Source organism: Apodemus sylvaticus, chromosome 12, assembly GCF_947179515.1.
Source record: "Apodemus sylvaticus chromosome 12, mApoSyl1.1, whole genome shotgun sequence".
In the NCBI taxonomy this organism is placed as follows: domain Eukaryota; kingdom Metazoa; phylum Chordata; class Mammalia; order Rodentia; family Muridae; genus Apodemus; species Apodemus sylvaticus.
Window position 1 is genome coordinate 24,669,767 of NC_067483.1, and position 27,966 is coordinate 24,697,732.

Consider the following 27,966-nt stretch of genomic DNA (forward strand, 5'->3'; position numbering starts at 1 on the left):
ATATTTTATTGCTTCCAAAGATCCCATTTCCATTAACGCACTTATTCATAAACCATGGAAACTTACTTTCTGTCTGTCTATGATTTTGCTATCATGGACATTTGGCTTTTCTGTCTGGCTTCTTGCACAGAAGAGTGCTTTTAGTGTTTAGCCAATCGGTACAATCTATCCATGCTAAATTTCTAAATCAATCTCCCTCTCCCTCTCCACTGCCCCACCCTAGCAGTGTCACCGTGTAGTACTGTCTTGTAACTTGATATGCAGACCAGGTTGGCTTTGAACTCACAGAGATCCCTCTTGCCTCTGCTTCCCAAGTGCTGGGATCAAAGGCATGCACCATCATGCCCAGTCTTGTAGCCTGGCTCATAAATAGAGGCCTTACCGCAACACACTCTAAAATAGTGTCTTTTCAGGGGTCTGTGTCATCCAGGTCCCTGATTTGCCATTGTGCCAGTGTGTGGTCACTGTTAGGATGTGGCGATGGCTGCTCAGTGGTGACCAGAGTGTGAGTGTGCATGGTCCCCAGTGAGAAGTGTGGCCAGTGTTAGGAGCAGCTCGGGGGTACCTGAAGTGAGCAAATACCCTTCCTCTGAATCTTCTTTTGTCATTCTTTAGTTTTGCAACCTGGTGCAAGCAAGCAAATTCTTGTCAGTGCCTACTTGCTGTTTGCTTATCTGAGGAATGAAACACCCGGGAAGATTTGCAGACTGTGAGATGATGTGCAGGAGCCTCAGCACTCTGCCTAGATGGAGCTGGTGCCCGCATGATTGGCTGGCACCTAGTAGGCCGACTTACTCCTGACATAAATACTGTGTGAAGTAAATCACTTGTGATTAAAAAAAAAAACTTTCAAATTATTAGAATATGCATTGAAAATTTACCAAAAAGCACTGTTTTCATTTATATGGGGTTTTAATGTCGTTAGTAGTATGAGGAGAAAGAGGTTCCCTTTTCCACCCGGGGCCTCTGTAGTATTGTAGGGAGCATCATGGGCGCAGTACACTAGTGACAGTGTTTGCTTTTCTCTGCTAAAGCAGCAAGGTATCCATCTCTACTTCTGCAAGAATCCAGAATGCCGGATTTTATCTATTATTACTCCAGCCTGTGTTTCTAATGCTTTGAAATCATTTGACAGAAGAGTAGACAGGTGTGTAATGCAGTGCCAAATTTCTTCATTTTTGTTTTTCAAAGAGGCTGGTGGACTCTGTTTAACTGCCCTTGCTGCACTGGCTCTAGATGTGCAGTGGTAACCTACAGGGTCCCTCGTGTACACCCTACGACCTTGTTCCTTACACCAGCTACAGCTGGACAACAACCCCCGTGGCCTCCTGGCAGCAAGCATTCTTGGAATAGAGTGAGAAATGCTAGTGTGGGTTTGAATATGCTGGGGCCAGGGAGTGGCACTGTTGGAGCTGTGGCCTTGTTGGAGAACGTGTCACTGTACCGGTGGACTTTGAGACCTTCCTCCTGGCTTCCTGGAAAGCAGTCTTCTGTTTGCCATTGGAAGATGTTGAATTCGCAGCCCCTCCAGCGCCACATCTGCCTGGATGCTGCTGTGCTTCCGGCCATGATGATAATGGACTAAACCCCTGAACCTGTAAGCCAGCCCCAATCAGTTGTCCTTTTTAAGAGTTGCTGTGGTCATGGCGTCTGCTCACAGCACTGAAAACCCAAACTAGGACAACTAGCAATTCTTTTCACAGCCTGTCCACAGGAATTTCACAGTAGCCATTTGTATTTCCAATTAGCTGCTTCATATTTGCTCTACCTGGGATCTGCTGCCAGCTGTCATTGCCATCACCGCCCAGCCACTGTTTGCCTTATCTCGAACAAGTGAGTCACTGGGCTGGAATCAGTAGCTTGTCGTGCTTCTGTGGGACTGTTCCTGCAGTCTCCTCTCTGACAGCCGCTGATGGAAGGTGACCCTGGTTCATCACGCTAAACGTGTTTTCTCTTGGTCGTGTCAGCTCTCTGGCAGTCAGACTGGTGCTGGAATCACTAGACTTGTTGGTACACCTGACATTCCAAGCAGCCTGCCACATCTGTTTGTGTACACACCTGCTGTGGCATTCAGATACGCGGTCAGACGGTAGCTTTGTGGAGTCAGTTCCCCTTCCACCATGTGAGTGAGTTCCAGGGCTCAATCTCAAGGAGTCAGTCTTGGCAGCAAGTGTCTTCACCCCCTGAACCATCTCACTGATCCTTTTGCTAATTTTTATTTTATTTTTTAATACTTACGTACCTATCATTTTTCAAGACAGGGTTTCACTGTAGCATTGCAAAACTTACTCTGCAGACCAGACTGGCCCCAAGCTCAGAGAGATCCACCTGCCTTTGCCACCCCTGCTGGGATCTGAGATGTGTGCGGCCACCACCCAGCCTTTGCTCGTTTTCAAACTGTGCTGTGTTAAGTTTGCGGAACTGAACCAGATGACTTCTTTTAGACTTCTGGATTATAAGACTCCTAGCATGTAAATAATTTGCAGGACCCCTGTCCCATGGTACAGGTTGTCCTCTCTCCTTTATTTGTCAATATATAAAATTCATAATTTTTTGTTGGATATATTCTTTATTTACATTTCAAATGTTATCTCCTTTCCCAGTTTCCCCCTCTCCCAGATTGCCCCTGTTCAAACCTCCCTCCCCCCACTTCCACCTTCCCGCCTCAGTTCCTCAGTATAGGGGCATCTATGGAGCCTTCATTGGACCAAGGACCGATGAGGTTGAATTCGTGTTTCTTTTAGTTTTATTGCTTGTGTACCATGATACTAGTTTCAGTCAGAAACTAGAAGCACTAAATTAGTACTAACTTGGATAAACTTGTTTTGAAAAGATGAATTGCTTAACTTTTGGACACTTCATACCTGTGTACAGTCCTGTGGTCATGCTCACCTCACGGACCCCTCCCCTTCCCTGCTGGCCCTGTTGCCTCAGCTCCCTGTCTAGCTTGCTCCTACTCATGGCTTTTGTTCTTTGTTTTTTAAAGGTGCAGGAACTGAAAACAATAACCATAACCCCCCCCCCTTTTTTTGGATTTGTTTTTTTTTCAAGACAGTGTTTTTCTGTAGAGCTCTGGCTGTCCTGGAACTCCCTCTGTAGACCAGGCTGGCCTCGAACTCAGAAATCCGCCTGCCTCTGCCTCCCAGAGTGCTGGGTTTACAGGCGTGCGCCACCACCACCCCTGGCTCATAAACACATTTTTATACAACTACGAGTGTTAAGGGTAATACCTTTAAGGAACAGATAAGGCTCATTTTGGTTATATGTCCTGTGAAACCAGGGCTTCATTGCTTTGTGAGTGTAGTACGATTGTGCCTGAAATCAGCAAGAAAGACACAGCCAAGTAGCCATCCATGTAGAATGTGCTTTCCTTCTGAAGTAGGAGCTTCATCTCCATGCAAATGCTTCCTTGTTGCTAGGCTACCCAAAGGCTTTCAGTTTTGTCTGGCAAAAATATGGGCATTAAAAATATGTTGTTGTATAGATGTATTTTTCTCCATATAATTAGCAAACCACTTGAAGCACAAATTACAGTGTTTCCTTCCATGGTTTTCAAAAAGCAAATTATTTTCTGTGTACTCTTTTTTTTTTTAATCAAGCAGATGTGCTGTGCTTCCAGGAGAATTAGACTCTCAGAGTGAAGGAGCAGTAATTAGGGGCTAGTCAGGGTCCTTTATCTATGGCCATTTAATAATCTTGAGTTGTGTTTGATTGACGTGAGGCCCTGGACATAATTTGGTTAGAAAATTTATGTGGTGTTGTTTCCTAAAAAAAAAAGCTAACATGTTAATGAGGAAATCTAGAAAGCATGGTGTTGATTAAATCTCTGGAAGTGCCATGTCTGTAGCTAAAGGAAAGAGCAAAATATTAAAGATAAAGTCCCACACTCAGTTAACTGATAATTAGATTACTCTTGTCTGTTACACACATGAATATATGCTGCTATCATTTTGCTGCGAAATGCAGCCTTCGTTGCGTTTTTTGCTGTTGAAAATAACTTGCAAAATGTTACCTAATTCAACTTTTTGGAAGTCAGACCTCCCTGTAATCCTGGAGACAAAGCACCAATGAGCCCCACAAGCAAGTTAGGTGAGGTCCGGACTGCTGCCAGGCGCCAGGACAGAGCCCCCACATAAAGTTAGCAAGTTAGGTAAGGTCCGGTCTGCTGCCAGGCGCCAGGACAGAGCCCCCATATAAAGGCAGCCTTCCTTCAGCGTCCAGCCCTCCCTTACCCACTCGCACAGCTTTAAAGGCAGAGGTGCTGGGCAAGTGGTTCAGTGGACGATGTCCCATTCTGTCCCTCTTGTTTATTAGGCTGTGCATCTCACAGGCTAGGAGAGTTCAGAGTCTTAGGAAAGTGTTTCCAAACTCACAAAGGCGGGCCATGTGCTGCCAGGCTGGCAGATGTGTGAGCTGTGCTGAGAAGCCCTCTCCATATCGCCTGGAAAGGATTGCCTCTCGGCAGTGCAGTAGAGTAAGCGGCAGGGACAGACTGCCCGTGTCTTGTCCGTGTGAGACTGAGGTTGCTTCTTGTTAGAAGGTGTATCGTAGTTAGGGAAAGAGAGTTTCTTAAGGGACCTGAGAGAGAGTTGGTTTGCAAAATGAATAAGCTGTGAAGACTCTTATATGTGAGTAAAGACAGAGGCAGTCCCCTCCCTGGCCGTTGTGAAAAACTCAGGCCTAGAGTCTAGGCTTTTATTTTGGAATGAGGTGGCAGTTGTCACAGTGCTTCTCCTGAAGAAGGTGTGGGAGGAGAGTCTGCGGACAGACGCCTGAGCTGCTGTGAGAAGGGTGTTTTTATCTGGTACCAGATCACCGGCAGCATGACCACTGGGAGAGGTAGGCCCTTATATTTTGGAAAGTGTAATTATTACTGATGTATTGGTAAGTCAAGTAAAGAGGACATTTTATAATCATGTTGTTGGCTTACATCCAAGGGTAGAAAGTAAAGAAATGGTTGCCTGAGTGTTATTTACAGGGAGGCAGGATTGTTATTTACAATCTGCAGGGAGGCCTGCAGATTAAAGTAGTAAAGTTGATGGCCTTTAAAGACGAGGAAGGACACACAGAAGCAGAGGTGGTCAGAAGTCAGTCCTCACTGGGGCTTTTGTGTACTTTTAGCTTTTCTGTGCTCCTTTATGTTCTTGGGATGTTGATTATGGGGATACATCTATTTTTATCATCTAAAGCAGTTGTTAATATGCGTAAGCTGTCTTCAGAAAGAGTGTACTTGCTGGGAATGTCTGCGTTTCTCCCCTCAGCTAGAAGGAAACCATTGGGGCAGTGCGCTGTTACGGCCTTCGGTCCTCACGTGGGAATGGGGTTCTCTAATGAGACAAGGCTGAGGAGGGAGACACCCCACACACACACACTGCTGCTCACACGTTGTCCTGCTGCCTGGCCTTGTCTTCTGTGGAGATGTGCCTGGGCTTCAGCAGTGCGGAGGGCACAGGGAGGCTCCTCAGAGAGTTGTGTTGACTCCACAGTCTGTGTTGACTGGCCTGCTGTCTTAGGGGTCTCGTTCCCAGCAGACCTAATCTATTTTCTCTGAAGGACATCTCCAGACCCTTCAGCTGAAGCAGAAATGACTCAAAATACAATCGCTCGCAGTGACCTGTGTTCATCTCTCTTCCACTCTGGGGAACTGGGCTCTTCTCAAGTACTTTGGCTCTGTGCTAATTTTGTAGGGATCCTAAAGGGCACGTATGTCTATCTTGTTTGCATTTTTTTTGGTGCTAGTTTATGTGTATGTGTGTGGGTATGCACATGAGGCCAGAGACTGACTTAGGGGAGTGGGTTCTCTTCTTTCACCATATGGGTCCTAAGACTGAACTCTGTTCATCATGTTTGGCGGCAAGTGACTTTAGCCACTGAGCCGTCTTGCCGGCATAAGATCTCCTCCAACTAAACCTGGTTGAGCTCAAACCCAACAGAAGTTTTATTTTGACTGAAAATAATCAATCCTATTGGAAGATGCTGTACCTCTATCCATATTTTCCCGTTGATAATTTACTGGGTTAAAGCAATGGTAAATTTCATACCTTGTAATTGCCTCGTGACAGGGTTACTGACTGCTTAATCTGTTTAGGAAATCAATACCTGGGTAGGAGTGTTAAATAATTCATGTTCCAGAGAGCCTTTCATTTGAGGGTTTGAAAACGTGCTACTGATGATAATAGTGTTTGCCTTAAGTTGTATTTTCAGACTATTTTCTAAACATCCGGGCAACATGGTCTGGAAGTTAGTGGCTGGAGGGAGGCCTGGAAGGAGCCCTTGCTAACCGTGAATGCAGCACAGAGGTCACACCTCTGCCTGCAGGCTCCTTCCAGCTACCTGCTTCTGTTACTGAGATACAGCTTAGGCTACAACTGTGATAGCAAACTGGGATTCCAGGCCACTGCAGGGCAGGGGCGTGTCTGAATGTCTGTCCTCGTTGGCTGATAGAAGATAGGTGACAGTGTACGCATGATAGCAACAGCTGCCAGTTACTGTTTGCTATTCTCGAGCACATTCCTGCACTTTGTTTGTTCTTTTTGTTTTGTTATCTCAATAGGCAGCCCTTGAAGAGCAGGACTGAGGTGTCGGGTTTTCTATAATTGGGTCAGTGTCAGGACACAGGAGAACTCCACATTGCTGTCTGAGATCAGTTTTTCCTCTATCTGGCATGTCCTCCTGCTTCCGATTCCACTGCTGTTATTAAAGCTGGAGTTAGGTTTGCTCCTATGATTCTGAAACTATGCCATGTTCAGTAGCCACTGCAGGGAATCACTCAAAAATGACAGCATTGAAAACGGACATTAAAACAGGCATTGGAGCCAGCTGTGGTGCCTTCTGTTTGAAATATTAGTACCCAGCGGAGGATAGCAAGGTCAAGGCACTGGCACGCGTCACTGGAGGATGCTCTGATGTGATGTTTCTGTCATGTTTGCTAAGGAGATTGGTGGGTGGGGCAGGATGCTGCCAAAGGAGATTGTAACATGGATACGATGAGTCTGGTTTAGCGGCTCCTTGTTATCACTGGGGGGGAGTGGGGAAGATGGCCAGGGTTCTGTGTGCCGTGCACAGGCTGATTCCTGTATTGAATGCCATTGCTGTGGTATGGACTTAAGCCACCAAGACTGTGTGATAGAGGCAGAGTGGCCGGCTTGGATTTGGTTAAATGCAGCTTACCCATCATAATCACTTCATAAAACACGGGGCATGGACACCAGTGGGAAGTAAGAGAGGTGCCATTTCAGAAAAGAAGACAGGCCTTATGTGAAATAAATCTAGCTTTGTGACAAGGATACCGGCTTTCTTTAGCTTCAAAAAAAGGACATGTTTTATTTTAAATTGTGTGTGTGTGTATGTGTTTCAGTATTTGTATATGTGCATGTGTGAGTGTATGTGCCTTAGGAGTCTAGAAGAGGATGTTGGGTCCTGGAGTTGTAAGTAGCTGAGAGCTAGCTCAGACCTTCCTAAGAGTAGCAAGTGCTCTGAACCCCTGAGCCGCCTCCAGTCTCATTTCTCCTTATTTTTCTCAGTTTTCATACAGACTAGTGTAAATCATCTTTAAAAAAATATTGCCAGTCCTTCAGGTAGCTTTTGGTGGTGGCATGTTTACTGTTCTAGTTGACAGGTGAACCTGGGAGAGCAGAGTCTAAAAATGAAGTGGACTAACATCGCATGAAAGAGTTAACTTTATTCAGAGCATCTGACAGTTGATACTCTGGGGGGTTAACAAGAGTCACATCAGTAAACCATATAATCACAAGGACAAGCCACATGAGGCAAAAACTTGTTCTTCCATCGGCATCAGAATAACAACAGCTGGAGGAAACTCACTTCTATCTGCTACACTGAAGTATCTCTCAAGAACAGTTCTGTGTTTTGCAGCAACTGAGGTCACAAGAGTATTGTCCCGTTTTCTTGGCATTTTCCCCCAGGCACTTAGAATTCTCATCCAGCTCTGTTCTTGGACTGTGTTCTGAGAGTGGTTGGATATGTTCTATCTGTATTATGTTAGCTATATAGAAAAGACCCGAGAACAGCGAAGCACATGCATAGGTATCGTCTGTGAAAGGGAGCTTTGAGAGGAGTAAGTGAGGAAGAACTGCCCTGAGTGTGGGGCACCACCCATAGCCCAGATGTCCAGACAGAGCACTACACATGCCATCCCATAGCCCGGATGTCCAGACAGAGCATTAGACATGCCATCCCATAGTCCGGATGTCCAGATAGAGCGTTAGACATGCCATCCCATAGCCCGGATGTCCAGACAGAGCACTACACATGCCATCCCATAGCCCAGATGTCCAGACAGAGCATTAGACATGCCGCCCCATAGCCCGGATGTCCAGACAGAGCATTAGACATGCCATCCCATAGCCCGGATGTCCAGACAGAGCGTTAGACATGCCATCCTATAGCCCGGATGTCCAGACAGAGCATTAGACATGCCGCCCCATAGCCCGGATGTCCAGACAGAGCATTAGACATGCCATCCCATAGCCCGGATGTCCAGACAGAGCACTACACATGCCATCCCATAGTCCAGATGTCCAGACAGAGCATTAGACATGCCATCCCATAGTCCGGATGTCCAGACAGAGCGTTAGACATGCCATCCCATAGTCCGGATGTCCCGACAGAGCATTAGACATGCCATCCCATAGCCCGGATGTCCAGACAGAGCGTTAGACATGCCATCCCATAGTCCGGATGTCCCGACAGAGCATTAGACATGCCATCCCATAGCCCGGATGTCCAGACAGAGCGTTAGACATGCCATCCCATAGCCCAGATGTCCAGACAGAGCACTACACATGCCACCCATAGTCCAGATGTCCAGACAGAGCACTACACATGCCATCCCATAGTCCGGATGTACAGACAAGAGCGTTAGACAAAGCCCACTAGTATGAGCATTTGCTCTTCCCATTTCCTGGCTCCTATGATGTGAGCTTTGTCCCATGGACTGAAATTGGCAGGTTAAGTTACATTTTTCCTCTGTGTTTGCTGTTGTGTTTTGGTTTTGTTTTATGGCCACCAAAATAACAGTAACATGATACACATGACATTCCACCTCTGTGATCTTCCTCTTCCAATCCAGAAACCCATGGGAAAAGCACATGAACTGTCTTATCCATAATCTAGCTCAGCCATGTTCCTCAGCCTGCTTAAGGCCATCTGAAACCGAGCAAAGACATCGTGAAAACCTAGAGCAGGCTGAAGACACTGTGGCCATGCATCCTGACTCTGGTTCTGGACAAAGGGGGCCCTGTCTGAGGACTGAGGGACACCAGGCAGACTGTGCCAGTAGGTAGTAAGGCTGCATTGGCCCTGGTACTTTAGTCTGTAGTCTACTGAGTTACTGTATGAGGTTGTTGTGGGGAAACTAGCGTGGGGTGTGTGAAAACTCTTACTTTTAGTAATTCTGTAAATGTAATCTTTCCCCAAAGTGTAAGAAAGAAGTGAGGGGGTTGGAAGTGAAGGAGTTTCTTTTTTCATGGGTAAGTGTGGTTCTTTGCCTCTCTCTCAGGGCTACTGAGAACTGAGGCTACTAAAGTCCAGATGGGAAATCTGAAGGCGTATATGTACAAAGAGGAAATGGCTCACAGTATAATCACTGCTAAGAACCATGAACATTTTGTTAGGAGGCCATTCCCAAATTTGGATCTAAGGTTTCCAGCTCACTTGTCCTTGTGCCTGCCTAGTGGCTGTCATGAAGAATTAGGTCACTGTGGACACAGTGATAATTAGAGTGACATTCCTGAAGACTACGAGTTTAGATATGTTAGCTGTGGGGTTTAGTCTCTGACAGAGACTGGTATAACACTCCTTTAGGGCAAATTCAAAGGTAAAATAAGTACTGTGAAATAAAGGAGAGATGCATATTTAATCCATAAAAAGATATGTGGTGATTCTTATTATGTCTTCTCACAGATCATCTTAAGTATTTATAACTTTATATTAAACTTTTGCTTTTTAGTTATAACTCTGCTTTGTCCCTTAATTCAAATTTGCCTCTTTTTTTGTGAATTATTAAAACTATAAGTCACATGCTTCTTTAAAGATGCACTCTCAGGCTAAAGAAGAAATAGCTCAATGGGTCAAGTGCTTGCCGCACAAGTGCAAGGACCAGAATTTGGGTTTCTAGAACCCAGCACCATAGGATACAGCGGCCGGAGGCCTATGGAGGGATGGAAGGGGAAACTTGTTCTGGTTACTTCTCTATTTCTGTGATTGAAAAACAAAAACAAAACAAAAAACCCACCTTGACCAAAGCCATTTCTGAAAGGGAACATTTAATTTAGGATTATGGTGCCAAAGGCTCAGAGTCCACCTGTGGGAACAAAGGAACAACTGAAAACTTACAGCTTGATTGATCTGTAACTCTGAGGGGGAGGAGGGGATGGGGAGGAAGAGAGCCCGTTCCAGGGACACACCTCCTTCACTTCACAAACAGTTTCACCGACTGGACCAAGTATTCAAATATGTGGGCTTACAGGGGCCAAGATCATTCAAACTATCACAAAATTTGTAATAATTGCATATTATTTGTAAGTCCAGTTTGGGGGACGTGATTAGTTGTAGATAAGGTCGTTGGAGTAGATTCCTGTATTTGAGTCCTCAAAAGAGGGTGTGAGGAGGGTCTGAGGTACAGTAGCTCTGCTAGTAGAGTATTTGCCTAGCATTCATAAGGCAGATGACTCTATACTACTCTGTTCTGGAAGTTGCCTGTGTGCAGTCAGTTTGATTTGTTCACACCTTATACCCAGTACCTATCAAAGTGCCTGAAAAGTTAACAGATCCTTCCATGTGGAGTTTAGATCAACATACAAAGGAAGAAGGTGTTTCCACCTCAGGTAACAGCAGGTTTCCCATTCCTTGGATGAGTTGCCCTGGCTGGGTTTCTTTGTCTGTTTGTTTTTAGTAACTCAGTGCTTTACTCCTTACCTTGGTGCTCAGGAGAAAGTCCCTTCAGATCCTAGTAGGTTCTCTCTCCATCCCACCACCGCTTCCCTCACGTCTCTTGCCGTTTCTCAGAGCTTACAAGAGGTGCATTGCCACCTAAAAGAGCATCAGCCCTCTAAGAGTGGAACATGCTTTTGTTCTGCACAAAGGATCTGAGGTGAAGTTTCTGCATGACACAAAGCTGACTTCTGCAGGAAGGATAGAAGGAACTTTGGTTTTGTCCGAGGCAAGTCTCAGTGTTAGCCTAGCACAGTCATACTGGAATCACAGCCATGCTCTCTAACCCTGGCTTTAGAGGGAGGCTTCGGGTGCTTTATGAATTAAGTATAAACTTTCTTACACACTGTCCTCTGTCATAATTGGACAATGAGGTTATTTGGAGAATTGGGTTAGAGGCTGGAGGATGCTGTGAATAGCCAAATGCATCAATCAGTACGCCCGTGCCTGGCTAGGATGATGAGGATGTGGGGTGTGGATAGTCCCTTGGTCTATTTAGGCCTGGTAGTAAACCTATGATCCTTGTGTGAGGGCGGGCATCACACAGGCCACTTCAGTAAGTTTGTGACTGTAATTTACAGACTGTTAGGGAATCTCCATTACTGCATGTAGGACGATTGTACCCCTCCAGTGCATATGCTGACGATTGTACCCCTCCAGTGCATATGCTTGGAATCTCCATTACTGCATGTAGGACGATTGTACCCCTCCAGTGCGTATGCTCGGAATCTCCCCCGCTTGGCACCCTGGGCCTTCCCTTCACCCACTTCCCAGCTTTGACCTGCAGTTGGTGTGGCCTCTGTATGTATCTCATCAGCATGTCTGAACAGTTCTGTGAACAAATTGACAGCAAGAAACCCAGTTTGACTTGCTCTGGTACCTGGATGCAATCAAAAGAATTCTAGAAAGCTAGCTTTTATGCAGTGTTGAAACAAGTTATTCTTGGTCTCTTACTGTTTGCTTCTGAATTATGTCAATAATTAGAGCAGTGCGGCCTCAGCTGATTGTTGAGTAGGCTGCAGGCTGGTACCGAGGGGCTGGCCTTAAGCACATGTATGCTGTGGTTTTCTGATCACAGACAGCCATCCGTTAGAATGCATAGCTTTTCAAATAGTTAGACTGGGAACTGTTCAGACTTGAGTGAACATTGTTGTAAAGAAACTGACTCATTAATTGTTGAGTGGATAAAAGAACCCCAAACTCACCCATACTCACCCACAGCTGTTTATTAGAAAAACTTTTAGATTCTTAAATCATGACTTAGACGTTAGCAGGGTTTGAAGAACATACCTCTAACCCCGGCAGCTGGGGGTTAGGGTGCCCCAGTACAGATCAGCTAGTAGCCTGCTTCAGAGAAACAGATATTTCCTCCTGTAGACTGCCCTTCAAAGCCTTCCCAGGGTGAGAGGGGAGGAAGGCTTCTTTTAGCCCTGGCCCTGCTCGTGAGTATGGAACCCGCCTTTGTGGGATCAGACTCGCTCAGCAGCCGCCTTTACCTGCTGCCGTCTCGCTCACCCTTGCTCATGGCTTCTGCCATGTGAAGTTCGCTGCTGGGATGCCTCCATTCTGCCTGGGTCTGGTTAAGGGCCCATTCTCAGGTAATAGCGCTCTGCTGGTGTCTCTCCTTCCACTGGTTTGGTTTAAGTTCATGGATGACTGTGTACTTGGGCCTTTTCTGTTTTTCCAGGACTCTTTCTGTTGTTTTAATCTTCTCCCAGTAGGTCTCAGAGGCACACTGGTTTGCCATGGTATCCCACAATCAGGCAGACAGCTTTTACCTCTGGGTTGCTGGAGGCTTAGGAAAGGATTCCACTGCCACTCTGTGCGAACTTCTCAAGCCTTTTAGAATGCCTGTCTTAGGGCCACGAAAGAAGAGAGGCTCCCTCAGGTACCTGGAGACTTAGGTGGCTGGGACGTGAGGGCTTCGGCTAGCTTACCCCAGGCTCCTACTCCTAGACCATCAGACAGCAGGAATGTCCCCACTGGTGGCTGAAGACAGAATGGATTCTTTGTTTGGTGCCAGGCAAAAGTATGTTTCTGCAAGCAGATTTTCTGTGGGTAGCATAGACTGAAAACCTTATCCTAGTGTGATGGCAAAGCTTACACAGTTAGAGATACTCACGTCCACATGCTTGCTGTGGCTAAGGCTTTAAGTCCTGAACTGGCTGATGTCTGCTTAGCCAAAACTCTGAAGAAACTGGGCATTCAGATGCTGCGAGATGCTAGGCATAGTGGTGCACGCCTTTAATCCCACCATTTGGGAGACAGGAGCAGAGGCAGGCCGAGCTCTGTGAGTTCAAGGCCAGCCTGGTCTGTATAAGGAGTTCCAGGACCGCCTGAGCTACATAGTGAGATCCTATCTTCAAAAACAAAACAAAACAAAACAAGACTGAGCTAACAGAGAGCAGAGTGCATTGTAATTTAGTTAAGCAATGCTGAAATATGTCAAGAACCCAGGGCTCTGTATCTGGGACAGCTGTGGAGCCACGCTGTCACAGGCTTAGTTATACAGACGGCCTATTTGCCTCTTAAGGAGTGATGCTTTCTACAGATGAGACTTTTCCAGTTACTGAAACTAGGCACCTTTCTGATGGTCCAGCCTCCTCCTTCTCCTTCAGGAAAAGATAAATATTTTTATTCATTTAGAAATTCATACCGTAAACTCTGATCATATTTACCTCCAGCTTCTCTTTAGATCTGCTTAGATGCATCTCTGTCCTTTGCTGAGGAGAGCCCTGGGCTTGTATTTTGATGCTAATTCCTCTCCTGGGAGGGGCTACAGATGAGGAGTTGCCTTGTGAACTTTCTCCCTACCTTAGCTTTTCAAATAAAGGCTTGAGCCAATGGTTGGGCAGGAGGAAGGGGGAGGAGCTGAGGGTTTGGGGGAGGAGAAAAGGATCAAAGGGGGAAATGGAGAATCTACAGGGAAGGTGAAGGATAGACAGAGAGGCTGGAGAGAAGCTCTTGGCCTAGAGAAACCGCAAGTTATATGTGATAACATAGATGGGAATAGAGTAGTGTAGTGGGAGATCTGCCCACTCTAGGCTCATAGCTTGTATTGTTACTGTTTGAGTTGAGATTTCTTACACCAGTTAAATTGGGTTGGAGACAAAGTAGCAACAGTCCTCCAGTATGAGGTCCTCCCCTTTTTTTTTTCTCTCTTTAAATTTAATACCCTATCAACTCCCATTTGTGCTGCCTGTATATTTCTGGGTGATAGACCAAACACTGGACCATGATCAATGAACTAGGAGCCACTCTTAAGGAAAAACAAATCTTCCTCCCCAAGAAGCCGTCAGCTCTCTATAGGTCTTTATGGCATATTGACTACCTTGATCCTGTGTGGGTCCTGTGCAGTAGTCCTGTTACATCCAGTAGCCTCTGTTTTGCTGTGGTCTACCCCAGTCTCTGGCGTTTAGACTTTTGTCCCCTTCCGTGATGGTCCCTCAGTACTGGGGAGGGAGTTATGATATAGATGTCCTGTTTGTGGCTGGGCACGCACCAGTCACTTACTATTCTCTGTACTTCGATCAGTTGTGTGTTCCTGCATTAACCACTGCCCACTACAGAAAGACACTTGTTTGCTGAGGTCTGAGAACTGCATGATCTATCAGCACACAGGAATTTAGAAAGCAGTTGGATACTGTGTCCACTTAACAAAACAGTGCTGTACAATTCCCTGGGAGGCCGGGGAGCTAGCTCCTCAGCCTTGGCGTCTTGACTAGATTTGTAGTTCTAGACTTGCGTTTCCTCCTGTGGAGCAGGCCCGATAGCCAGTCAGAAATCAGTTGGTTACCCCCTAATGTTTATGCCACGATTGCACCCACAGACATATCATGCTTGCTGGTCATTGTTACAGTTCACTGGGTTCACAGCTCAGTGAGACTGCTGACTCCCTAACAGCCCCCAGCAGCCTTTGCAGGACTTTCTAATACTAGCCAACAGGGAGGAAGCTTCCTGCTCAGTACTAACTTGATAGCTCCATGCCCTGTGACTAATGTGTGTGGTGTTTTCAGCAATAAGGTTTTACCTTCAAGTTCTGGTGGGCAATCAACAGTGAAATGTGTGTGTGTGTCTGTGTGTGTGCATGTGCGCGTGCCGTGCACTTGTGGAGATTAGAGGACATGTGGTGATCAGTTCCATGTGTGTTCCAGGGATGGACTCAGCACTTGGCAGCACTTGGCAGCAAGTGTCTACCTACTGAGCCACCTTGCCAACACTCCTTCACATTTTTAAGACACATCTCTCACTGGCCGAGGGCTGGCTGACTAGACTAGGCTTTCTGCCTTGCCTCCCTGGGACTGGGATTAAATCACATACCACCACACATGGATCCTTTTACTTTTAGTGGGTTCTGGTCCAAGCATGTTAGGTTGAGCCTTCTCCTCAGTTTCAACCTCCTAGAGGTTTGATTTTAAGTTTTGAAAAATCTGAGAAACTTAGGCTAAACTTATTTAAAACTATTTAGTTCAGTTTTCTAATGATGGACTGTTATTTTTATCCCTAAACACCTTCTCAGATCAAGTTCTCTAATTTAAAACTTTGTCCAGCTGTGGATCTGGAAACTGAGCACACCTTCTTCCTGTGTTCTGATGACTTTCCAGCTGAGGCAGGAAGGACCAGCTAGTGGGCCGCTGGCTCTGTAGCTCAGGTGAAAACACTGACTTTGAAGTTTGGCGTCCTTGTTCTTCGTGCCTGCTGCTGTGATTTTACATTTCTCAGGTGTCCTTTGACCTGCATGCTGTCCCAAATTCCAAGTAGTTTGAGTTTAGGAGTTTCTCTGTGTTCTCAGAGTGTTCAGTGATTGGCCACTGCCACCCCTCCCTAATGTTGATTCCCTCAACTCCTGCATCTCGGGCTTGTCCCCCTGTAATTAGCCCTCTGCCCTACTGAGGAAACCAGATTAAGCACCAAGTAGGGACAGGTGCTCAGTTAAAGCCCTGCACAGGGTCCAGACGCTCCTTCCTCCATCTCCTACTCAGGAAGCATTTCCTCAGATAATGCCTACAACAGGTAGGCCTTCTCAGGGATGATGAGCTTTTAAAAAGATACCCTTTGTAGACAGAAATAAAACAATTTCTGTTTTCTTCACACTTTGAGTCTTGTCTTCCCCAAACTTTTAGTTCTTTTGTGTGTGTGTGTGTGTGTGTCTGTGTATGTGTCTGTGTGTGTAGTGACAATCTAATACAGCAATAGATAGCCAAATTATGGTTTCTGTAAACCAGCAAGTTATTTATCCAGGACACAGAGGATATGAACATTGCAGGTTTTGTTTTTTAAATTTAAGTTTCTTTAACGTGCATGGGTGTTTTATCTTTACTGAAGAAGCCAGTGTTACTAGCCACCATTTTTACTTTAAATAGCCCTTCATCTGTGTAGAAAGAAAAAAAAAATTGAGAGAATAAAAAGTGAATCAGATCTGAGAAGAAAGTCTTACATTTTCACATATTTAAGGCCTTCATTTCTTTACGTAAATTCAGCATTCCAACTGCCCTGCTTTTCTTTGATCTGAAGATATTCCTGTAACATTTTCTGGACTGAGAGTGGCTAGGGGCAACAATTTGTTTTTTTTTTTTTTTAAATCAACATGTTTTTCCTCTCTTCTTGATTTCAATTTCTTTTTATTCATTTATGCATATTTGTGTGTGTGTGTGTGTGTGTGTGTGTGCGTGCGCGCGCTCCTGCCCTGGCATATGTACATAGGTCTGAGGACAGTATGGGAGGCGCTCTCCTTCACATAAGTCACAGGGCAAGAAGTCACGTTGTCAGGCTTGGTGGCAAGTGCCCTCGCCCACCAAGCCACACTGTTGGGTCCTGCCTTTGTTCTTAAAATGTATTTTACTGGTTTAAAAACACTGCATTCTTCATTTCTTTCACCATTTTCCAGATGCAGTTCTGCTTTCTCTAACTGGGCACTGTTGCCTGTCCTCACAGGGCCCGTGATATACTTTACTCTCTTTAAAGAGACTTTAACTGGCTTTAAGCAGTGGTACAGTGGTCCTGGGTGGGTGTTCTGGTTAGCCTTAGTTGTCAACCTGACACATGTGTTCATCTGAGAGGACAGCCTCAAGTGAGGGCATGCCTGAGTTTTAGTTGATGTAGGAGAACCCAGCCCAGTGTGCAGCCCCATCCCTAGGAAGGCAGCTCAGGGCTACCTAAGAAATATATTAGCTAGCAGGATCCGAGCGAGCCACAGGGAACCAGCCAGCAGGGTACCCTTCTGCTTTCTGCATAAGATCTCCGCCTTTTCCTACCTGACTTCCCGCAGTGGTGGACTGTGGGCCACAAGTGTAAGATGAACTAGAGTGCTCCCTCTGTTGCCTTGGCCCAGAGTGTTTCATCACAGCGGCAAGGACACTGAACAGCAAGTGTTTATTCTCTGCTGTGTCTTTGTGTTTTTTTCAGCTTCCTGAATCTGTGGGCATATTTTCCTCATCAACTAAAGATCTGACTGTTACTGATTACCGATCTGTTACTGTTAGTTTTCTAGCCCCTACTGCGTCCAGCTGGGAGTCCAGTTTCACGTGTTTCTGTCTCATGCTCGCCACCCCACCCCTCTTTTTTTCTTTGGCTGTTAAGTGTTTAAGTTCTCCAACCAGCTGGCATCGTGCCCTGGAGCTATGGTTCCCAGCCACTGTGAGCAACTGCTGTGGGTGCTGCAAGCCCTGCCCTCGTCCCCTGAGCCGTGTCTCCAGCCCCGCGGCTTTGTCATCTGTGGAGATCTTACACGTGAACTTTGTACAGAATATCTGGCCCAAGTATATTTTATGCTTTTTGGAAATCACTGTTTCCTGACTGATGTTAGGATTTCCTTTTTATTTTTACTCACTCCAAGGTGATTTTAGCATCCGACATGGCTCTCACTTGCTGCATAAGTGCCTGGAGTTTGACACATAAGCTTTAATTGTGTGTCATTGAAATGTTTGCAGGCAGAGCTGGAGAGGTGGCTCAGCGGCGACCTGCGTGAGGCACAGGCCTGAGCCCCTCGGTCATCCCCAGTCCACATGGAACAGAGAACTCTTTCCCGAAGTTGTCCCCTGACCACATATGCATGCATGCATGCAGGGCCACACACACACACACACTTTTAAAAACCATAGATAATGTGGTTTTTTTTTTTTCTTTTAAATTTTGAATGTGACTGAAGAGGTAAGGAGCCTTGCTGGCTTGAGGGTTTAAACATGAATAGTATCATTAAAAAAAAAAAAAATCAGCTTCATCGAAGGAAATGAAGCCTAGATAGCGTACTGTTTGCCAGTCTGTCGGATTGACATGTTTGTAAGTGATAATTTAATTCAGTGTCAGCAGAGGGGTGGAGCAAGAGAGGCGCTTGAATTTCCAGGGACGTAGACATTTATATGGCTTTTCAGAAGATAACCTTAGTACATCAGTGAGCACTTTCATGCTGATTGACCCAGTAATGTTGCTTGTTGGCATTTCTTAACTTAAAACCAGCAAACTAGTTGTTGGAAGGTGTTTGTTGCAATCGAATTTCTTTTAAGCTTTTTACATTTATTCGTTTATTTACTTATGATGTGTGTACTTATGATGTTGTGTGTACGTGTGCATGCATCCTCACAAGTAGAGGTGCCAAGGTGCTTCTGTGAAGGTCAGGACTGTTGGTGGGGTTAGTTCTCTCCGATTGTGACGTGGGTTCCAGGGAGCCGTCTCAGGTCATGAGGCTTGAGGTGAGGGGCTCTACCCACCAAGCCATCTGGCCAGTTTACAACCCTGTTTCTGATAGTGACATATTACAAAGCTAAACTGCCTGACAGTGGGTGTCTCGGTGGGGCATTTCCACTCACAAGGTACCTGACAACCATTATGAGTAGGTTTATAAAAAATACTCCATCATATGAGAAAAGTTGAAATATTTCAAGAAGTTGTATTGTTCACCCATTTTTAAAGTGCATTGCACCATGCATGTTGGGACACACTGTAATCCTAGCTCTCAGCATCATGAGCTCGAGGCCAGCTGGGCTACAGAACAAGGCCCTGTTTGGGGAGGAGACCAGAAAAAATGGGGCTAGAGATTCAGGGAGCAAAAGCCCTCGTGGTGCAAGTGTGGTGACTTGATTTCAGAGTCCCAGAACCCACGTGGAATCTGGACTGACAGCATGGCCTCTGTGATCCCCGCACTCCTGTGTGGAGGTGGGGGCCAGAGCCAGGCAAGGACCCAGAAGTTCATGAGCCAGCCACTGGAAAAACACAGGCACCCCTATCAAACAAGGGGGGAGGTGAGGACACACACCTGAGACTGCCCTCCTGCATACCCTGTGTGCCTGCATAGTCATTCTCTCTCTCTCTCTCTCTCTCTCTCTCTCTCTCTCTCTCTCTCTCTCTCACACACACACACACACACACATGCATAGAGAAAGGGTCAGATGTTTTCCACATTGCAACTGGAGAGCATTCTGACTCTCTTAGGTAAGTAACAGTCTTTGTGGTTGCATGCTAAGCTTTGCCAGAACCTTACTTTTGGATGCAAACCAGTATTTTCAAGACTGTTGATTGTTCTATGTATAGGTAAAAACATAACGTTTTCAACCAGTGGATTCTGTGCTTCCTTTTCAGAAAAAAATTTTGATGATGAAGATTCTGTGGATGGCAACAGGCCTTCTTCTGCCAGCTCCTCATCATCCAAGGCTCCGTCAAGTTCTCGAAGGAATGTTAGCCTGGGGACCACCCGTAGGCTCATGTCATCCAGTCTTGGATCTAAGTCTTCAGGTAAGAGCACCTCTATGGTGTTCTGGGGTCTTCCTCGAGAGTAGGGCCTGCTGTGTCCCTGGGCGTCCACATTCCTGCTTGCAGGCCTTAGGTGGCCTGCTACTGCTCTGTTGATGCAGATGAGCCCGCAATCCTGGCTTAAGATGCCGGGTACTCACCACGTTCTAGAGGGGCCAGCCAGCCAGCACAGACCAAAGCACAGCCCCAAAGTGAAGCTCAAACCCTGGCTGCGCATCTGGATCCAGTCTTGCCTTGCCCACCGCTGGGTGCTTTGTTTGTTTGTTTGTTTGTTTGTTTGTTTGTTTGTTTTACCAAATCTGTTAAGACCAGAGCCAGACTGAAATCTTGAAGATGTGATTTGCTCATACAAGTAGCATTTTTTCCTTGTGAAGATCAATGTGAGTGTTGGGTAAATATGGCTCAGCAGGTAAAGGCACTTGATGCACAAACTGGTGGTGATAGTCAGTCCTTAAGAACCTTCTTCTAATCACTCCTCATCTTAGACAGATTGACTGGTTATACCTCTGACCACTCATTTTGCTGTCACATTTTAAGTTGAGACTCCAGTTTTTTACTCTTTACCTCTGAGACATCATGGAGCCACTTGCCTTAAAGCTGTGCTCACTGATGATGTTGTGTCCTGGGGTTGAGGGTAGGGAGGTGGGTAGAATCCCACAGTGGTGACAGTGGTTGTTTCTGGGTGATGGAAGGCCTTGGGAGTGCTGCCCCCTGGTGGTCTGTCCTGGAACCACAGTATCTTGGCTGGATTCAGGGGGAGCCACTGCCCTCTCCAGCCCTGCCAGTCTGCACTGATATCCCTGTTGTCCCCAGGAAGGCCTGTGTGACTGTGCTTACATTTGTCATTCTTCCAAATATTTTCGGGTGCTGTTAATTTTTTGTTGTTGAGTTTATGTTTATTTAACACAAGCTTCACTATTTTTAAAGGTTTATTTACTTTTATGTAAATGAATGTTTGTATGTATATGTGTGCGCGCGAGAGAGTGTGTGTGTGTGTGTGTGTCACACATGTGCACATGTATACACATGCATACCCTGGCATGCCTTATGGAAGTCAGAGGATAACTTGAAGAGACAGTTGTTTTCTTCCATGGGATGTGCGTCTTGGGGAGCGAATTCAGATCGCCAAGCTGAAGTATCTCCCCTGCCCCACCGCAGTGAGATGGTAGTTGAATGATAGCAATTCCGTAAACAGGGAGGGTAAGACAGCTCCTGCTGATCCCATGACTGCCTCCACTGGGCCAGTCTTGCCTTCAGTCCCGTCCTGACTTTTTCTTCGTGTAACACCATAGTCCTAGTTCTGATTGCTGTAGATGCTTCTCAGACGCTGTGGTCTCAGAGGCCGTTGCTCCCTGCTCACAGTGCTCTGATCCTATGCCTAAGCAGGAGGGTTGATGTTCAACATGGCCCGTGTCACATGGTGTAGCTGCTGTCATGTGATTGCGTTTACTGCTCCCTAGGCTGTCTTTAAACCTGTTTTTTGTTTTATTTTCTCTAGCAGGTCTAGCAAGACCCTAACACGAAGTTAGGTGTCTTCTAAGAAAGTAGGCATGCTAATCTCTATAAGTCACTACTGGGGCTTCAAGGATGACCACAGACCCCAGTGTGAAAACCGTTTTTACGGAGCATAATGAGCTGAGGTTGTGGTGTTGGGTGGTGGATTAGTAAGCAGGTGAAATCCCCCCCATGGCAGCGCAGACTGGCTAAACAGTCAGGTGATCAAATCCGCTATGCTGCCTGCCCTTCGCCAGCCCTTCCGGAAGTCTCCACTGTGCCAGTTTGCATCAAGCCTGCCGTCATTTCAAGTGTGCAAGGCATCGTGACACAGGCCTTTGGGAGAAACTGGAACTGATGACTAAATAAAAAGTTGAGGGACCAGAGGGGTGGCTCAGCAGTGCCAGTGCCAGCTGCTCTCGCAGAGCACCAGAGTTGGGGTCTAGGACGCTTGTAACCAGCTCAGAGGTTCCAGTGCCCTGTAGCCTTTGTGTGCACCCACCCACAGTGCATGCAATTACACACAAACGCAAACTCACACATAGAGAATAGATCTTATTCTAAGTTTTAAGTGTTCTAAAATATAATTTCAGTTTTGTGTATTCATAATTCTGTAGTAGATGTTTTATATAGTTTCACATTATCTTTTATATTAAAAACTATTTTTTTAACAGCTGCAAAAGAAGGTGCGGGTGCTGTGGATGAAGAGGACTTTATTAAGGCCTTCGATGACGTGCCTGTAGTGCAGGTGGGTGTGGTCTGTGCTGCCATGGAGGCCTTAGTGGGCTGGAGCCCTTCCCTCTCTTCAAGAGGACTGAATTCATATTGAGAGCTCCCAGCTGCCTGTAACCCCAGCTTCTGGGTGTAATCACACCCTCTTCCAACATCTACAGACGTGCCACACACATGTAACACACAGGCACACAGGAGAAAAAATAGACTTAAAAAGTATTTGTTTCTTTAATCAAGATAGAAATAATCTTCAGAGTTCGTTTTTCAAATTCGTCTGTGTGAGACAGCTTTCTGCACAGCGGTGAGAAGCCTGCGGCAGCTAGCTCTAAAGGAAAAGACTCACTGAGCTCATCGCTGTGGACACCTAGAAGACAGGTGTATGGAGCCACACCTCGTCCGTGTTGTGTCACGGTGCTGGCTAGATGGCCCTGGAACAGCAGGTCACTCCTGTCAGGCCAGCAGAGTGAGGACAGGTGGCTCAGCTCAGGCTCTCAGGACAAGCCTTCTAGAACCATCTCCCCACGACCTTCAGGAGCCCACCACCCGATAGTCGCACCATCGGGCGCCTAACCTTTTCACAGGGGACCTTTGGGGACTCATGTCCAAAGCCTGACACCACTGCATGCAGAATCTTTACCTTTCAATGTGGAAACTGAAACTCTCAAGATCTAAGGTACAGATTAGAAAATGTGAGGGCCCTGTAGCTTACAGTAAGAACAGAAGTCCTGATGGCCTTCCATGTCTCTGGAAGAGGAGGAAAGATGTTACTGTAGAGTAAGTTTGTCAGGTTACAAAAAAGAGGCCACGGTGATTGACTAGGACAGAAGATGACGATGCACATTTAGGAATCTTTTTCTTAGAACGCGTGTCCCCCCCCCCCCCCCCCCAGTGACGTGACACGATGACACGATGGAGGATGCGGCGTGCTAGCTCTCTCAGCTCCATGCTTGGCTACTGTCCTGCGGGGCAGCAGCCTCTGCCCTGCTGGTGAGTGGGCTAGGCCCCTCGCAATCAATCAGTAATTAAGACAGTCCCACAGCAACATTCCCACACACCAGTCCGACCCCGGCAGTCCCTCCATTGAGCCTTCCTTCTCAAATAATTCCGGGCTGAGTCAGAGTGATAGAGAGAGAGCCAACGCGGAGCCCTGATGGCCGGGTTCCGAATCTCACAGTAGAGGCTGGACGGATTGCCAGGGGTTGCCGTGCACCAAGGCACACTTGTCTCGCTTCTTTTCTTTCTTTCTTTCTTTTTTTTTTTTTAATTTATTATTATGTGTAAGTACACTGTAGCTATCCTCAGACACACCAGAAGAGGGAGTCAGATCTCATTACGGATGGTTGTGAGCCACCATGTGGTTGCTGGGATTTGAACTCATGACCTTCAGAAGAGCAGTTGGTGCTCTTAACCAGCGACCCATCTCTCCAGCCCCTTGTCCTTCTTCTTAACCACCACACCCAGTCAGTGATCACAGATTTGTTCTAAAGACATGACTAATGCTTCACAGACTGCTGTTTTGTTTTGTTTTTTTTTCCTTCTCTTGTACACAACTCTCCCGCTGGCTTTTAGTAAGTTGCTGCCATGTGGCAGCCAACAAAGGGGTGCCTGTCGATCGTGGGTATCAGGCCCACGACGACGAGCATGCCCAGAGAAGGCCTCGTGAAGTGAAAGTTTCTCTTCCTTGACCTCATGTATTTAAGGATAATCATCTTAATTCTGTACATCATCTTCTGTTAAGTATATATTAATTGACTTCCAGATTTACTCCAGCCGAGACCTTGAGGAATCCATAAACAAAATTAGAGAAATTCTGTCGGATGACAAGCATGACTGGGAGCAGAGAGTAAACGCTGTGAGTGCTGCTTTTCTATGGTTAATTTTTGCTTATTTGCATATCTGCATATTCACTCATTTACGTACACACTAAAACTGACACATAAATCATCAAGTGTACATTTTCCCTTCCTAGTAAACTGCCGCACTTTCTTCTGTTGTTGACAGTGAGTTTTGTTTTTTGAGTTTGGGTCAAGATAATCTCACTGTGTCCTGGTTAGCTTTCTGCTGCTGTGAAGAACATCCTGACCAAAATCAGCTTGGGGAGCAAAGGGTCGTTTCTTTATATTGGCCTGTGGGTTGTAGTCTATCACCAGAGGAGGCTAGGGCAGGGCCTGGGAGTTGGAACCTGGAGGTAGGATCTGAGGCAGAGACTGGGGGAATACTCCTTACTGGCTTGTTTCTAATGGCTTTTTAAAAAGTTTTTATATAACTTGTTTCCTCATATAACCCAGGACCTCCTGCCCAGGGGTGGCACCACCTGCAGGGAGTTGGGCCCGGCCCTCCCACATCAATCATCAGTTAAGAAAATGCTCCAGAGACAAGCCCATAGGCCCGTCTGATGAAGGCAATTCAATTGAGGTTTCTCTTCCCTGATGACTCTAGTTTGTGTCAGGTTGGCAAAAATTAAATAGCACATGTGCTTTATTTAGCCTGTGCTGGCCATCACTTTGGGATCTCCTGCTTTAGCTCCTGGAATGCTGGACTGAATGGTCAGGTGCTACCACACCCAGCCCTACTTCTGTTTTGAAAACAAAGCAACTTGTTGGTGTGTGGTGGCATATACCTTTAATCCTAGCACTTGGGACGCAGAGACAGACAGGCAGTTCTCTGCAGCCATCCTGGTCTATGTAGAGTTCTAAGACAGCCAGGGATGTAAAGGGAGACTGTCTCAAAAAGCAAGCAAGCAAATAAAACACAAAACCAAAAAACCTGAGCATTAAGAGCTAGCAAGATGGCTCAGCACTTAAGATTCAGCTGCTTGGATTCTGGTTCTGGGAGCCAGTGCCCTCCGCTGGCCTCCATGGGCTCCTGTGTACTTAGTGCACATAGATGCACACGGCGCATATAGACACCTAAAATGGTTCTTAGGGAAGTCATATTTATTATGGGAGCTGCATTTTAAAGGGGTCTTAGCTTTCATTGTGTATTAGGTGATAATCAACTGTCCAAATTGTCTTTGCAAAATGGTTTCTAGGGGCTAAAGATATAACTTCTGCAGTTAAGAGCGCTTGCTGTTCTTACAAAGGACCCTGGTATAGTTCTCAGCATCCATATCAGGTAGTTCACAACCACGTGTAACTAACTCCAGCTCCAAGGGAGCTGACCCCTCTTCTGGCCTCAGCAGGTACCTGTGCAAATGTGGCATTCACCCTACCACACACACACACACACACACACATACACACACACAAATCTTTCTTTTAAAAAAATAGTTCCTATTATCAGCTAACTTTTTTATCTCTTACATTAATGGCTGTTTTATGTATATTCAGTGTTAAATATTTTATTTACCTCTGCCTTTCCTCTGTCCCAATAGCTAAAAAAGATTAGATCGTTACTCTTGGCTGGGGCTGCTGAGTATGATAACTTCTTTCAACACTTGCGTCTTCTGGACGGAGCCTTTAAGCTCTCTGCTAAGGACCTGCGGTCTCAGGTAGTGCGGGAAGCTTGTATCACATTGGGGTAAGGACCGCGAGCGCTACCCTCCCCACACTGTGATAGGTCTCTCTCTCTCAGAGCTTAAAGATAGCATGTCTGCGGGATCACCTAGCCGGTTCCCCAGACCCTAGTCTTTTAACACTGTGTCCATATGCTCAGGGGGCTGCTGCCCAGTTATGAAGTGTGTGTTGGATTTTAAATTTTACTCATGGACATAATCACTGAAGCCTCTCTTGTACTATTAATTAAAAATGAAATCTTACAGAATTCACGAGAGGTTTCTCAGGCCTTTTGCTCACAGGATCCAGTGTGCATTAGCACACACGTTCCAGTGGAGTGCAGTAGCAGGGATGGACCTGCAGGGCTGTGGGTGGTTAGTGGGAGAGCCCTGTGCAGCATGCAAAACCCTCAGTCAGTACTCAGGTCAGAGAGAAGGAAATGTAGCCTGAGTGCTGCCGTGCTGTTTTATCTATAGCTCAACTTAAATGCAGTACTTCCGGGCACCAGGATGTTAACTCAGTGCCACGGCCCCTGGTCAGCACTGTGACTGCATAGAGTTACAGGGGAGGCAGATACTAAAGCATCATTTTTCATAAGTAAAACAAAAATAAATAAGGGGGGGGGCAAGTGTAGGGTCCATGCTTAATGTTTATAGTTCATCCTTGGTCTTGCTGGCTTTATTTTTGCTCTTTTAATACTTCTGTGGAGATTATTAAAAAAGTTTTGTTGGCTGATGGCTTTGCCAAGTTTTCTACTTGTACATTTTAAGTCTATGTTCAAGGTGTCTCCGACCCTTGTCTTTTATCCCTAGAGAACTGTAAAGGAAAGCGGCCACGTGCTGAAGGCTCTGTGCTTCCTGTGTGTGAGGACGTGACCACAGCCAGTCCTTTCTTGTTGCAGGCACCTGTCATCAGTTCTGGGAAATAAATTTGATCATGGAGCTGAAGCCATTATGCCAACTATCTTTAATTTAATCCCAAACAGTGCCAAAATTATGGCTACTTCTGGCGTTGTAGCTGTGAGGCTCATCATTCGGGTAAGTATGTCATGGGGACACCCATAAAAGAAGAGAGTGAGGGGCCCTGACAGCCGGTGGGACGTAGCCGGAGCTCCGGCCCAGGGTCGGTCCACACCGTCTGCGGGCAGCAGTCTTTCCCAGGATGGCGGTGTGGAGAGCTGCAGGGTCTGCGCTGGGTCGTGTGGCTGGCACACCGCTCCCGAGAGCCACCTCTTCACTCAGCTTCCATTGGCTCTAAGTCCTTGGCTGCCCAGAGCGTCTGACTTTTGTCTCCCGCCGCCACTCTGATCTTTCTTCCCTCACCCCGTCCATGTCAGTTGTTTGTGCTTATGGTTGCCTCGTACCTGGGGCTCAGGGTATTCTCGCTTGAGTCTTCTAGCGCTTACTGTGACGCAAGCAGTCGACCTGGTGTTAGACCCTCGTGCAGGAGGCAAGTCCCGAAAGGAACCGCATGGAGAAGGGAGAGCCAACTCCCACTCCCACAAGTTACCATGTGTCAACACACACACACACACACACACACAGAGAGAGAGAGAGAGAGAGAGAGAGAGAGAGAGAGAGAGAGAGAGAGAGAGAGACAGGCAGACAGACAGACAGACAGACAGACAGAGTCAGAAAGAACACGAACTAGACACACACACACACACACAGAGAGAGAGAGAGAGAGAGAGAGAGAGAGACAGGCAGACAGACAGACAGACAGACAGAGTCAGAAAGAACACGAACTAGACACACACACACACAGAGAGAGAGAGAGAGAGAGAGAGAGAGAGAGAGAGAGAGAGAGAGAGAGGCAGACAGACAGAGTCAGAAAGAACACGAACTAGAGCAAATAAGTAACTAAATGTATTAAAAAAAATATCTTGGACCTCTGCAGAATGTGCTCAGTCCCCACAGGTTACTCAGCATTATTTGTTATCATCACTGTTTTTGCTTGCCCTTACTTGTAATATTAAACCCAAGGCCATTGTATGTTTCCACGGAAACAGTGTCAGGATAGCTTACATCGGCTGCTGCCCCCATCTCAGACTGCTGTAAAGGATCCATGCTGCATCCTTTGTCTCATGGCTCTGTCAGTCCTGTTAGTGGCCTGTGTGACATTGCAGGGAGGTCAGTTTTCTTCAATGCTGACATTTTAGACTGAACATGACGCGTGCTGTGATGTCAGCTTGTGAGGAAGAGGCTCCTGTTGCATCTGTTTCTGGGCTGTGCTACACCTGCTCACCTGTTTCCCCTCCTCTCCACAGCACACTCACATCCCCCGGCTGATCCCCGTCATAACCAGCAACTGCACCTCTAAGTCTGTCGCAGTCCGAAGGTGAGCCTGGGAAGGGCGGGGTGGGGTGGGGCAGGGCGGGGAAAGGAAGGAAGGAAGGGAAGGGAAGGACTTCTTACTGCCTTGGAAGTATCTAAACAAGAGGAGAACCAGGTCTCCTACCAGAACTGGAATTCCACAGTTGAGGTTGTTGTTTAAGATCACTGATGACTGCTTCTTGGTCCAAGAGCACTTTTATTTTCTGGCTGGCAAG

The 27,966-nt window shown here is 46.5% G+C and overlaps 1 protein-coding gene across 1 annotated transcript in view; it reads left to right on the forward strand.

The window, feature by feature from the left end:
• Clasp1 (cytoplasmic linker associated protein 1) overlaps positions 1-27,966 on the forward strand; it is a 230,916-nt gene that overhangs the window by 98,399 nt on the left and 104,551 nt on the right. The window contains exons 9-14 of the mRNA XM_052201268.1: positions 19,528-19,680; positions 21,867-21,940; positions 23,684-23,776; positions 25,298-25,443; positions 26,320-26,455; positions 27,685-27,755. Coding sequence (XP_052057228.1) covers positions 19,528-19,680; positions 21,867-21,940; positions 23,684-23,776; positions 25,298-25,443; positions 26,320-26,455; positions 27,685-27,755 — 673 coding nt within the window. The remainder of the gene's footprint in view (positions 1-19,527; positions 19,681-21,866; positions 21,941-23,683; positions 23,777-25,297; positions 25,444-26,319; positions 26,456-27,684; positions 27,756-27,966) is intronic.